The 15,160-nt window shown below is 42.5% G+C and overlaps 1 protein-coding gene across 1 annotated transcript in view; it reads left to right on the plus strand.

Annotated features, from left to right (window-relative positions):
• LOC144518043 (breakpoint cluster region protein-like) overlaps positions 1-15,160 on the plus strand; it is a 48,135-nt gene continuing 32,975 nt past the window's right edge. Inside the window, exon 1 of the mRNA XM_078250396.1 lies at positions 1-1,820. Within this exon, the coding sequence (XP_078106522.1) occupies positions 449-1,820 (1,372 nt within the window). The 5' untranslated portion in view covers positions 1-448. The remainder of the gene's footprint in view (positions 1,821-15,160) is intronic.

A 15,160-nucleotide genomic window follows, 5' to 3' on the forward strand; every position in this document is an offset into this window, starting at 1 on the left:
TTTTTGGAGTGAAGGCTAAATCACATCCATGTAGCCCCTCCTCTTTCTGCTGCAACTGCAACGCTGACGAAGAGCCACAACACCAGAGAGCTGGGAGTCAGTCTGACACCAAGCACAGAGGAAGACAGAGGATCTCCAGAGAATAGACGAGCACAAGAAGAGCTCAAAGGATAAACTCACTTCTTGGGACTGTGCCAAAAGGAGTAAAGGATTGGACCAGTGATTTTGCCTCTGTGGGATTTTCTTCCTGTGTTTGTGAGTAAAGACTGTAAACTAAACAGGTTTTCTTCCCTGTAAAGTGGATCCTTCCTTACTCTGGAGAATACTTTTCCTTTCTGTACTATAGCACTATGGAAGGTTTAGGCTGTAAACAGTCAAGTCCAATTCATGCTTTAGAAATGTATATGTTTGTGTTGTTAGTTGAATAGTTTATGTCAGAGTAATAACAATGGTTGAACCGGTGGGGTTTGTGGCGGCATGGAGAGCCCAGTTCCCTGAGTCTGATCCCCCTTGCATGGAGCTGAACTCGCTGGGGAACATTGAACAAGAGCTGGACAAATGCAAGACATCTATCAGGCACTTGGAGAAGGAAGTAAACAAGGAGCGCTTTCGCATGATCTACCTGCAGACTCTGCTTGCAAAAGAGAGGAAGTCTTACGATGGGCAGCGGTGGGGATTTAAAAGCACGCCACAAATGAATGATGGAGACCTGCCCAGTGGCCCAGACAGCCAGAGGCCCCACACAGATGAGGCCACGGTGGAGCAGCAGCAGCAGCAGCAGCAGCAGCAGAGAGAGCCTGGCAAGACAGCCAGGTGTAAACCACATCCAGAAGGAGAGGTGGATGGTGCGTCCTCAGCCAAACAGCAGGGTGGGGTGTCACCTGTCCGCCAGGAGTCGGAGATTCCTGACTTCCCACAGGGCACAGGCTCGGTGGCTGCTCTGAGATCCAACTTTGAGCGCATCAGGAGGGCCAACTCTCACTCAGCCGGAGACGGCAGGGGGTTGTCGGTGAGGAGCGTCCAGGAGAAACCTTTCTATGTGAACATGGAGTACCATCACGAGCGAGGGCTGGTCAAAGTCAACGACAGGGAGGTCTCAGACAAGATCAGCACCCTGGGCAGTCAGGCCATGCAGATGGAGCGCAAGAGGTCCCTGCACTCCCTCCCAGGGAACCTGTCAGCCGCCATGGGGGTCATTGGCAAGGGTGTTCAGAGAGGCAGATCCACCGAGGGGAACTGCAGCTACAACGGGTCATATGACGACGCCGAGGTCAGCGCACACTTCCTGAAAGACAGTGTCATCCGTTCCACTGGGGGGAAGTCTGAGCGGCAGCCAGCAGAGTGCCAGTCTTACGCCAGTGTGTATGTTGGGGGAATGATGACTGATGGGGACACCCGAGTCATCCACATAAGGGACCACAGCATAGAGGAGGATGCGCACCTCACCTGGCCAAGACGCTCCTACTCTCCCGGCAGCTTTGATGACGTAGGAGGCTACACTCCAGACTGCAGCTCCAACGAGAACTTAACATCCAGCGAGGAGGACTTCTCCTCGGGCCAGTCCAGCCACGTTTCTCCCAGCCCCACCACCTATCAGATGTACAGGGAGAAAAGCCGCTCACCCTCCCAGCACTCCCAGCAGTCCTTTGACAGCAGCAGCCCGCCCACACCCCTGTCTCAGAAACGCCTGAAGCAGCAGGTGATAGTGTCCGAGGCGTCCATCATCGGGATCGGTAAAACGGGCCAGATCTGGCCCAGAGATGGGGACTCCACCACGTCCAGCAGGACCTCTCATGACAACAGTGTTCAAGGAGATCTGGGTAGGTCTGCAAGACACACCGCACAACACAGATGATTCTTCAAAGCCTTTCATTTTCAGGATCAAAAACAGAAAAGTATTCTTAATGGGTAGAGATGATAAAGTACTAAAAAGCACATTAAAGGCCCTCTAATCCCTGTCTGAAAGATGTCTGTGCTTGCCTTGGCTGGCCTTGATCCAAAATAAGTCAACTTATGTGTCAAATGCACCCAATATATTTAGACCTCATACACTCAATCCTTCCTGAAATGTATTCTGGAGACATGAATGTTATGCACTTTATTTTTTAAAACGCACTTTCTTGTTTTTGCCATTTTCTTGACAGGTTTACTTGAGCGGAACTGAGCTTTTATGACTGTAGTGGCCTATAAAAAAAAAAGAGGCAGGGTTTGATCAAATTCATCTTCGCGTCCTGTTCATGAGAATTTCATTTGATCTCCTCACAGCTTTTATCCGTATTGAGCGTGTCAGAATGGTTCGCCCATTCCAGCATGATTAGTCTTGGCACAAAAAAAAGACACAGGTAGGAGCCTGTAAAATGTCAACCTGCCAGGATGGGGTTGGGATTCACAAGATGGACTTTACGTACACAGATTCTTAACAGTTACCCAGTGTTTTGCAGTTCTTTCAGGAGTGTTTTCTTTACCCTTTTGTAAGCAGCGCTGCCCTCTCTTTTTCACCCCCTTCTGCTCTTCACCCGCTGAGTGCTGCAGCACTCTCACAGAGATGCTCTGACCGAGACGGCGGCTGCCCCCGGGCTTCCTAGTCGCTCGGCCCTGTCCACCCTGAGTGTTTTTGTGTCAGCGCACATCAGTGTTGTTGTCCTTGGTGCCCGAGTAATTAACTTAAAGGGGTTCGTCTAGCGTGATCAATTTAGGGAGGCTCTTTGTTACGGGAGGCGGGTAAGAAAAAGCCCTGACAACTCACTCAAAAGAAAAAAAAGAGGATCGAGGGGCTTAAAGTGTGCCATGCGGCTTCCAATCAAAACGCCTGCCATCAGTGTTTCCTGTTGTTATGTGTGAACACAATAGGGGAATCACTCATTAAGCCCGAGTATTGACATGTTAACAATATAACAATGTTAAGTAGGATAAGGAGAGTGGTCCAGGCAACTTGGTATTGCCAAGGACAGAAGGAGAGGCGGGTGTGCGTGTTCCTTTGCAAGAACGTTTGTCATAGTGAACGACACACAAGGACACGAGGATATTGTCGCTGGGTGAAGCCAAAGAGGGATTGGGATATGCAGCACGTATTAGGATTGGAGCTGGAAAATTGTTTGCCTCTACCCACCAAAAGAAGTGTTATCCACTGTGGGTCAGATTAAACAGATGAGCAGAATAGTGTGTTGTTATATAAGGTGATTCAGTCCAAAGCTCTCTGACACAAAGCATGTGACAAGCAAGCAGATAGTCTGTGATATAATCGGCATGTGCAATTGTAAGCTAGCACGCTGCTCGGATGACTGAAATGTCCAAATTCATTTGTTCTAGGTCTGCGTTAGTCCACTGTGCCATTCGTTGCATTTTTGCCAAAAAAACAAGTTTCTATTTCTCCAAAGAATGAATACATTTATTTATATATATATATATATATATATATATATATATATATATATATATATATATATATATATATAAAAAGTTACTTGTTTGAAAAACACTAAAAAGAAAATCTGTTTTCACTTGAATGATATTAAAGTGCTCATATTATGCTTTTTGGCTTTTCCCCTTTCCTTTACTGTGTTATATCTTTTTTTTGTGACAAACGTGCGTCACTTTGTAACACATGTTATAATGCTCGCCTAGCTGCTAGCGCGGCACGCCCTCATATTCTGACTGGCTAGTAGTCCTTACCTAGCTACTGTGTGTGTATGTGCGACTCCCAACAAAGATGGGATAGAAGTGTGATGCCTCACTCTGTAGCTAAAACAGAGAGCTCAACACACAGGGTGAAAAGAGGAGCTGCAGCAATGTGCAGTACAACAAAAATATGCTGTTTTCTGATGATTGAACCATGTAAACCTATTCTGATCTAACCTCTAAATACAGTTATGAACCTGAAAATGAGCATAATATGAACACTTTAAAACTGCACTCCAATGATTTAGTACTAACTGCACTTCTATAAAGTGGTGGGACTTGCGAAAGACAGACATAAAAAAATAATGGTCCTAATTGATGCAACAGTGGCTGAGATATTCTGACTTTTAGTCCAAAAACGCCCGATCCTACATTAACCATAATGCAATCAATATGATATTTTTGTGATATAGTTGGGCTGGGTATCGTTTGAAAAATGATGTTACCAAAAACCCTTAAAGGTCCCATGGCATGAAAATTTCACTTGATGAGGTTTTTTAACATTAATATGAGTTCCCCCAGACTGCCTATGGTCCCCCAGAGGCTAGAAATGGTGATAGGTGTAAACCGAGGTCTGCCTTTTGAGAAAATGAAAGCTCAGATGGGCCAATCTGGAATCTTCCCTTTATGTCGTCATAAGGGGAAAGGTTACCTCCCCTTTCTCTGCTTTGCCCTCTGCCCACAGCTGCCCAGAGAATTTGGCCCGCCCATGCTGACTGATGGGGACACGAGCGGTGAAGGCCACACCCCCACCCTCCACCTTGCCCCCCCTCTCTCCTCCTCAATAGCATTTAAAGCTACAGACACAGAAATGGCACATCCTAAGGAAAGCTCATTGTGGGACTGGCTCTAGTGGCTATAATTCTGCACCAACGCTGAATTTCGGTAAAGAGACTTCAGATACAGTATTAGGGGACCACTGAGGCCTATATAAAAGCATCCAAAAAGCAGCATGTCATAGGACCTTTAAAAGGATACAGGTACCAATAACTTTGATACCTTTTTTTTCATTCGATACCCATTACGTTAAAATGCAACCACCACTCCTAGCTGCTGCAGTAATGGACCAATCACACGTGACATTAAATCGAGGAATGCTTGCTGTGATTGGTTGCAAACGAAACCAGATCTGGATACAAAAAGGATCAAATGCAGGTATCGTTTGACTGGAGAAGTTTCAATGGTACTGGTTATTTCAGTCGATACCTTTTTTTTAAAGGTATTGAGTACCCATACCCAGTCCTAATTTATAGTCTCCAAGCCCAAGCTGATTACCCTGATGACATCACTATGGCATCATCTGGGGTGATTTTCTCAGACTTGACAAAGCTCCTCCCTGCAGAGCCACAGGGCGGGCTCACACCTAAAGGTCCAGTTCCTGAATCGAATGATACGTTGCTTCTATCTTCCAACTGGGCCGGTTTGCGTTCACAAATGCAAAACTCACGGTTCAAGAAATTGTCAACAAAAGTCATGTGGTGGAAATGTCGTTTTGATTAGTGGTGATACAGTTGGCGGGTAAAAAGTAGGGCTGCACAATTAATTGCAATTTTATCGAAATGCAATATGGACTAGTGCAATATCCAAATAGCAGGGGGGGGAGCGCAATATTTGATAAAGGCAAAAAATGTGTTAAACCATTCTGTATTGTGGTGCTGCAGAGACGTCCCGGCCTACAAGCTGTATCCTACAGACTAAAGAAAAAAAATCTCCATTTGGTACGGATCCGCGCAAAAGTCACACTATGATTTTTATTTTTTTTTATTTTAATATTTTTCATTGAAAATGAGTATAATGATACAAAAATGATCATTCCCTTCAATATCGTGAATCATATTGCAATCGCAATATCAATCAAAAATAATCGCAATAAGATATTTTCCTCATATTGTGCAGCCTTAGTAAAAAGACAAACCGCTCCCAATTTCTACCTGGATACTGGAGCATCATGGAGCACCATCAGGTTCTGTTCACATTGGTGTTGATCTGGACCGTATCGGCAAACTTAAGAGGACCGCGCATAGAAATGCCTCGTAAGACAGCTGGTATTTGAGAAATGTTCAGCTAATATATTCAGAAAATGTTGAAAACCAATGAAATGACACATTTAATAACACACCAGAAAGGACCGGTTCCAGAGGTCACTTGACAGTGGTTTGAGTGTTTTTTTTATTTTTTATTATTTATCTCGAACAATCAACAATGTTGCAAAAGAAAACAAAGAAAGAAAACCAAACAAAATTAAAACACAAACATTCCTAATTAACCAAAGACCCCAAAAAAATTATAAAAAAAGGATAAGTTCGAGAAGGAGCAGACGGAAGCATACAGCTTATTAGGTCCTGCCCCTACTTCACAATATCATATTATTACAAAACAAATAGATATGCAAATACAGCATACAATCTTTCAGGTCTTACAATAACTTACAACATACAATATACAACAATTCCATTCCTATGTTTCGGTCTATTCCTTTCTGTATTGGTCAAGTATTGATTTCTTTAATCTATTTTTGAACTGAATATTATGGCTCTGTTTTGATGTCATTCCATAAGGTCACCCCACCAACTGAAACACACATTATACCGCTTGACAAAAAAAAAAAAAAAAGAAAAAAAAGTTAACTCAAGGTCTATTCACTAGCTTTTTCCAAAGCTTTCAACTCTTAGTTGTTATGGAGATAAAAGACTGTGAAATGTGCTTGAAAGCTCTGGGGAAAAAAGCCAATAAGTGGACCCTGAGTTATGTATGTATTTTTTTGTCAAACTGCTTTTTCTATGGTCAATAACGAAGTTTCGTGCACATTACAGAGCAGTACATCCCGTGACCAGCAAACTGTCCCTTTTTAAGTGTAAAATCTGTTGGAGTTCCCCTTTTAATGTACCCTGAGCAGTTTGACACCTTCCGTTTAAAAGCTCCATGCTGCAGAGCCTGAGGTACAGCTTTTGTCCAGAGGAGACTTGTTGCTGACATAATGGCACAGCTGCCTCATGTGGACCTTGCTTTGTGGATTACCAGAAGTCTGGATTTCTTTTCTGATGTTGTAATAACATTACTGTGCACGTTGTGGGATTAGGCCTTGGGCAGGGAGCCGGTTTGAAGCAAGTTTTTGCAATTAACGGCTCTTTGTTGTGGTCTGTGACTTTAAGGGAGTGGTTGGAAAGTGTTTGGTTGTTGTATTTATCATAAAGCATTGCGGCGTTCACCCAAATCTAATAAATGAGCCTAGTAAAGCTAACTTAATCTCAGTGTTGTAAAGACGCTTTGTGCTCCAGCGGAGTATTGTGTAACTATATAGACAAAGCTTCATAAACTGTACAACACAGTCAGTGGTTATACCTAAATGAGGCTCTCTGGACTATAAGATTAGCTGTGTATGTTTATGTTCTGCACGCTGTCATGGAACATGTGAACGCTGCAGCAGACAGAGAGTTGACGTGGTCCCTGCTGCTGTTGTGGGAGTGTTTTTAGTGTCTGGCATGGTGGCAGTATGTCTCTGCCTGGGAAACATGACTGACTTCATGTAAACACCTACTAACTGACACAAACCGACCCATACTTGTCCTGACGCTACTCGGCTGCATCGCTGCGTGAAATCTTAGTGAAATGGCCAGTCTAAAATTGACACATCTCAGGGGACCCTATTCTATGAATAGAAGAATGAAGTGTTGTCTCCTGGTTTTTGGTTATCTAGGGCAATTGTCAAGCCTAGCTGTGAATAGAGCTGCTGATTAGCTGTGGGCCTTTAAGGAGGCCAAGTCTCTGATGGGTCTATTTTGCCATAATTAATTATCATCATGACACTGACATGCCTGTGGCCACAGCTTTCTGGAAGGGTCGGAGCGTGTAGACTGTCTCATGGTTAATGTATTACAGTGGGAGGGCATAGAGGAAGAGGTCGGCGAAAAGGGAAATAATAAATCTCACCATTAGTTTAATCATATTCCCTCTGCAAAAATCAGGATATCGTCTTTTAGGGAGCATTTATCTGAGGTTAGGATATGGCACGGTTACAGGAAGGTAGACAGGTATGTCTGGGATGGCTGTGACATTAATAGAAACTGTCTGTCTGAAAAGGTGATGAAGGCTGTCTGAATGTCTTGGCCTAAGTCCAGAGATTGGCCCTATTTGCTGCCTCAGTGGGAGCCACGCCGGTGCTGGTCTACACTCCCGGTTAATTGCAGACTCATGAATATTTGAGCTTCCTCAAAGAAGAAGCCCAGACAGGCCTATCATTGTACCTGGATATCAACATCTGAGGTGTGGTGGTCAAGGAAGCTAAAGAATTCAGCCTCTCCCTTTCCTAGAGTAAATGTAAGCCTGCAAGAGGAAGTGCTGGAAGTGCAAGTTTGCGTGTGCGTGCGTGTGTGTGTGTGTGTGTGTGTGTGTGTGTGTGTGTGTGTGCGTGTGTGTGCGTAACACACCTGTTCTTCTGTGCAGTGTACTGGGTAAAGTGGTCAAAAGCTGGCAGGCCATCAGTACACCAGGCCAGGCATCACCAGCTGCTCTCACACTAAAAGCCATGAATACTCTTTTTGTTCCTCCCTATCAGAAAACAGAACCAAAACACGTGTTTAGAAACTATGCAAGACTGTCCACCAAGATTGTCCTATTAGCTCCTCCATTCACGTTCCAACATACGTGTTTCCATAGATAAAACTTAATAGAAAAATAATCTTTGGCATGTTTATGAGCTTGCGGGCCTCCCCTGGCTCAGTGATCCTCCCTCGTGCTCGGCCTCAGCCCCTCTGGTCCTGCAGGCTCAGCTCCCCTCCCTGGTCCCACTCAAAGGGCCCTCTGTGCTGCTGGCTGGCAGGCCAAGTGTTTATGGAATGTCTCAGCTGCTTGTGGGGTGTGGGGGGAAACGGCTAATGAAATGTTAAGTGTTGTATGAGTTCACCTCTCTCACTACAGCCTGACCCGTGGAGCTTTTTGTTACTGCTCAGAGTTTGTTTTCGACTAACTGTTGATAGAGCCTGACAAAAAAAAAAAAAAAAGAAATGTTAACTCCATGCCCCCCAGTTTGTAATACACAGTTTCTATTATAAATTCATAGTGTCTAAGATCAGATAATCCTGGGGACATCGTCAGGGGGGTATTTTTTCCTCTCGCCTTTTTCTCAAAGGCGCAAAATGATTTCTGAATCTCTGATGATTTTATTTATTCAGTAGACCGAATCACAGTGATGTCGCACCAACACAAAAACCACTTCCGGGTAGGCAGTTGATTTGAATTGCGAGGATATGTATAATCGGCAACCTTTTTTTAAGATTTTGTTATTTTTTTTTGGATTTCTTTACTTAAAAGGGACAACGCACATTAATCAACATGAGCACAGAGTCTGACATGTACAAATGTGCCAGATTTAGCCATGCAGGCTAATTTTCATCTGCAGTCCCTAGCAGGTTGATGGTTTTATATGAAAACATTAAGTAAGCTACAGAAATACAACACATACGCATAAAACAAGAACACATACCGTAAGCATAGACAAGTAAAATGACACAACCACTATTCCAGATCATGACAGCTGGCAGGTTGATGGCATGAGAAAAATATAACAAACACAAGTGGCATATAGACACAGGTAAAAGCGCATGGATGCACATTTATTTCACTTTCAGCCATAACTGTAACGTTTACAGTAGTCTATATCCACGACGTTCCACTTCCGGGATTGCTCATTTGCCGATGGAAATTCCTCCGGATTTCACTCATTTAGGCCGGAAATCTGTTACCTTGGGCTTCCTTTGTGTTGACATTTTAAACTCCGGTGGATTACTGAGGACTATGGTTAACCTTTTCTCAGATCTCTGCAGGGTAAATCCAGACAGCTAGCTAGACTATCTGTCCAATCTGAGTTTTCTGTTGCACGAGTAAAACAACTTTTGAACGTACACGTTCCACCAAAACAAGTTTCTTACCGAGGCTATTTTACAGAGGCGCCGTGTCCCCGTACGGCGCCTAGCGCCGTCCAAGACAATTGTGATTGGTTTAAAGAAACTGCAATTAAACGGAGCACGTTTTTCTCCCATCCCGGAATGCTGTGTGGACTTGCCAGACCCTCCTCCGCAGCGCTGTGGAGGAAGGTCTGGCAATGCGAGACTACGTTTACAGTTAACGCGAAGGTCCGACCTATCTGACATTTTCTGCCCTGCTTATTTTCTGTACTCTGTTGCTTTTCTAACATCTTTGAAAAACCAAATCAAATGTTACAAACAACAACATCTCACCGCTGGTCGGACTGACCAGCTAGTTTGGGTAGTGAAATATGAAAGCATCAAATATGCATTTCAGGTGAATGAGATGAGAGTATATCCAGTTGTTCCTCATCCCTGTTTGCTCAGCGCCATTAAATTGTATGTACAGGCCCCAGGAGTTTTCTACCCGGAAGTTATTGTAAACAAAGATTGTGGGTCTATACTGAGCCCACACACCGTTAGCTTTAACCGACTTGTTAAAGTTGTTGTGCTGTAAAACCTGTGTTGCTGGGCAGATTATGACTGAGCCAGTCACATTAAAGGTAAGGTAACGTAAGGCCTGTTCACTAATATTTAATTCTGTTCAGACATGCAAATTAATATTTGATCATACCTGGAGGTCACTGCGACTTTTTTTCATGTGGCTGATTACATTTCTTAAGTGTGTTCATCATATTCAGCCAATAATAAGCAGTGTCAGCAGTTGTGTTCACTGTGAAAAACAAACATAAGGCTATATGAGACTGGCCAGACTCCAGTATGAATTATGGGATTTTTAAAACAAGTGAGATCAAAAATGATTTCCCCAATAAAATAACCAAATAGGACTAAATAGCTACTGTATAATATTAGACATGCTGTTATTCTCTTCTGCGTCACTAAAGCTAATCCCATGTATAGCCAATGTTTACATGTGCTTCGCTGTATTATGTTTATTGTCACAGACTGGAACAATTATTGGACTTTGATTATCTCTCTGTTATGCTGCACATTACAAGCAGTAGTATGACCACCCTGAGCTATTTCAACACACGCTGATTAGTAGGTGTGCTGGGCAGGGCGGCCCAGTTCTGACCTACACTGCTCAATGACTGGCACTAATTTTAGGCTGCCCTACAACACATCAGAGACGAGTGCCGGTGGGCCTCACTGCCTCCACCAGCCCTGTGGTTGGAAGGGCCTCCCAAATGCAGCAGACACTTCAGATGGCCCAGGATGTGATGATGATGTGTCGGCTAACTTTTTTTTAAATTTTTTTTTTTTATAGGTTGCCAAAACACACAGCCATTGTCTGCATTTGACATAACATATGCCCCAGTTACAGTATGAGGTTAAAGTTTACGTGTCAAAGTCAATTTGCTACTCACAGGGAGTACTACACAGCCTGTGAAAACAGTTGTTAAATGTCTTCTGTGGCTCTGGAGGAGAAAATTACTCAAGTGACATCATGTGAGTAACCGTGGTTTTGGGTTGGAGACAACAAATGTTTGCACGTTTAGCTCAAAGCACCGCTGTGCCTACATACAGCCTTAGTAGAGCTAACATAGCTGTAGATTCCTTTTTCTTTTAACAGAAAGCCCGCTTTACAAAATGCATTATGGGAAATGTAGGGTCCAGGAGCTTGACGCAAGATATGTTAGCCTCTGCTACATCCATTTTGATTTGGAATCTTTTCCCTTATCATGCTCATTTTAAGTTCATAGTTGTATTTTGGGTTTCTGCTAGAACATGTGTATATGCTTTAATGTTCACAACACACATTATTTTTCTCATACTGTCTGTCTGAATATACAGGCATGTGAAAAATTAGGACACCCATGCTAAAGTTGACTAAAAAAAGGAATACAAAAATCATCTTTTGTAAATTGATCGTAATGCCTTAATTAAAAAAATGAGGAAAAATCCAATCTTTAAGGACACCAATTTTCTTTGTGAATGAATAATGTAGCATAAATAAATAAATGTATAAAATAGCCCCACATCATCACATACCCTTCACCATGCCTAGAGATTGGCATGGTTTTATTTCAGTTAGTCTAATAGCTGGTTTGAGTCGCATTGAGAGATGATTTTATGGAAAGTACCCCATGCCAATCTCTAGGTATGGTGAAGGGGATGTGATGATGTGGGGGGGCTATTTTAATTCCAAAGGCCAAGGGAACTTTATCAGGATGCATAGTATCCTGGATCCATGAAATAACTGGCCTTTAAAAATAAAAATCTGCCTGCCTCTATGGAAATTTAACATAGGGGTGTACTTACTTATGCCCCCTGTGTTTTAAGGAAGGACATTTATTTATTTACGATACATTATTCATTTACAAAGAAAATTGGTGTCCTTAAAGGTTGGATTTTTCCTCATTTTTTTAATTAAGGCATTAAGATCAATTTCCTAAAGATGATTTTTTTTATTCCTCTTTTTAGTCAACTTTAGCATGGGTGTCCTAATTTGTTCACGTGACTGTACCTGTATTCACCCTCTGTCTGCAACGCTCCGTTTTAGCGCCTGTCTCTTTAAGCTCCCCTGTCGTAAAGGCCCAGTCTGCTTTCCAGGTCTTTAGCATCTGCACTCTTGTATTTTCTACATATAGTACAGTTGTGACATCACAACCGTATGGAAGTCCTGATGGCTTGTTTAAAAGCACAGATTCTAAATACAGGCTGTGTGCATTTCTCTGTGGATTGAGCGTTTTGATACTCTCACTGTATTTAGCACCTGAACCTGCTTTATAATCACCCTTAGGAGTCTTTATCGAAGTTCAACATTTTCTGGAATGCCTCATTAACATAGTGGCTCAGTATCAGAAATTGAGAACATAAATAAATCATGTGATGATAATAGGATTTGAGTGATGGACAGATACTGTTTGTAGTGAGGAGAACTAAATGTCACCAAAGATTCTCTGTGAAATGCGTTACAGATAAATCTATCTAAGATTTTTCCACCTGTCATGAAGTGAGGAAAACTACAAGGGCCACAGGCCGGGGTCACTACATCCGGTGTCTGAAGAGCCATCACCCTTTAACCAGTTCCCCTGTATTTGCTCTCACTGGCTGCCACCGCTGTTTCCCCAGTGACCGCACAGTCCGCAGGAGAATCCGTTTGCTGGAGCCATAAAGTGGTGCCAAGCTTTTAACAACATCTCACATTGGCATCTTCTGCTGCTTTCTTTTCCAAAGGTGCAACCTATCTCTCCAGATCTATACAACCATTAGAGAGGCGACAGAAAGGCTGTCCTTCATTTTACCTTTCTCTGTGGTGAATTATTGATGTTTAAATATCTGTTTCTAAGTTAGATCGATCAACACATTTGCTATGTGGTGTTTATTTCTGGAAGCTCGCGATCTAAATTCTGTCCATCAGCTGACTGATCTTTGTGTTGATGGTCAATATGTTCACAGTGGGGAACAGTAAGTGGGGATCTGATTCTCTCTTTTCTTGTCAGAGCAGTACAAGCTATTTAAACACACTGATGATCAGTCAATGTGCCAGGCTGGGCAGCACTTTGCCTTTTCCCAGTGGTGAAATGGGGAATTATGGACGCTACTATTCTAGTTCCAGCTCTTTCTGGAACAAATCAATAGAACTCTTTGGTTTTGATTTTTGAGAATTGCTGTCTAAATGTATTCCCATCAGGCGAATAGAATTGATATTTTATCTGTGGTACTTTTTAAATGGATCCAAAGCTTGTTTCTCTGATTGCAACTTCCCACTTTTGGTGGTTTTCCGAACCAACAGCAAGCTCATTCTCCCCCATATTAAATGTCCTGCTGTGAAGTGAAAAGGCAGTGCTTTTGTGTCCATGTGATGATGGCAATCCAAACGTTAAACAAAAAAACCCCAAAATATTTGTAAAAGCATCCCAAAGGGAACGTTCCCTCTTCTTTTGATACTGCGTGTTGTTCTCGTGTAGTGAAATAAGACCACACGATTATTTCTGTGACTGTGAATCTCTAATGCTGTGATACTGTCTCAGCTGCACATCTGTCACTCCCTTTCTGCCTGTTTACCGTAGTTCATCTCTATGGATTAGGATTAGGGCTTTGAATGTGTCTTTGCTTTGTCATCAATAGGACATCCAACATGTCCCCAGTATTAAACTGCTGTGTTTGTCTTGTGAACATGGCTCTTGTTTGCATGCTGGAGGAAGGAAAAGTGTTTCATGATGAGTGATGATTCTCCAGAAGGAGACTGGAAATGTTGGGAGCCAAGTTGGCCGAGTCCTTATATATCCTTGAGTTCTATTTTTAGTTAGAAGGAGTGTTCAGTGTGGTGATGCGGGAAAGCAAAGGCACTGTGTATTGTGTATTAAAAAGGTGAAGCATAATATTGCTTTTTTTGATGATTTGCATTAATCTGACATTTGTAAGACCATGACTTGTGGAAATACTGTGAAACTAAATTCTTGAAAAACAGAATTATGGAGTTCAGAGACAGTCCAAAACAAAATCGGCTTCTCTCTGATCCACGGCTCCACGCAGCTCTTCTGCTCAGCAGTCTTATGTAATGTTATTAGAATGTATTTATTACAGCTCTATTGCACAGTTAAAACCATTTTAAGCTGCAGCAGGTTGGGTATGGGACAGGGAGGACATACTGTAGAACAGAAAGGATGGCTCCTGTGTGTGACTTTATATTTTTTTAATGATCACTTATCAGTTACTGCTAAGGCTGGGTTCTGAACTTCGATAGGCATGCAGCATGCTTGTACCAAGATCTGATAATGCTGGTGATTGGCTGTCTAACGTTACACGTCATGGAGGCAGGCAGGAAGAACGAGTGTGTGTCACTTAAAGTGCTCATATTATGGTCATTTTCAGGTTCATAATTGTATTTAGAGGTTGTAACAGATTAGGTTTATGTGGTTTAATTTTCAGAAAACACCATATATTTGTTGCACTGCACATTGCTGCAGCTCCTCTTTTCACCCTGTGTGTTGAGCTCTCTGTTTTAGCTACAGAGTGAGACCTCTCACTTCTGTTCCATCTTTGTTGGGAGTCGCACATGCGCAGTAAGTACTGCTAGCTAGTCAGTTGCAGAGTATGAGGGAGTGCCACGCTAGCAGCTAGGCGAGCATTATAACGTGTGTTACAAAGTGACGCACGTTTGTCACAGAAGTAAAGGCTGGACTACAATAGAGCTGTTTGGAGCAGTTTGTGAACAGTGTTTTCTGTTGGAGATGGTAAGTCCCTTTGGGGTGGACTTTGGGCTTTTTCACTTTGTAAACCTATAACATGCACAAAAAAGATATATAACACAATAAAGGAAAGGGGAAAACCCCAAAAGCATAATATGAGAACTTTAACAAAGGTGTAAAAAAAAAATATATATATATATATATCTACATGCATACATATTATTTAAAAAATTCAAATTTCACTACTTTTAGTCCAAAGAAACTAAAAAAATGAAAAGGACTTAGTATTCTAGAATTCCATACCTAGCATTAAAAGGGGTTAATGCAACCTTTAGACCATAATATTGGGAGATCAAATGT

The sequence above is a fragment of the Sander vitreus genome, chromosome 5 (genome assembly GCF_031162955.1).
Source record: "Sander vitreus isolate 19-12246 chromosome 5, sanVit1, whole genome shotgun sequence".
NCBI classification, from domain to species: Eukaryota; Metazoa; Chordata; class Actinopteri; order Perciformes; family Percidae; genus Sander; species Sander vitreus.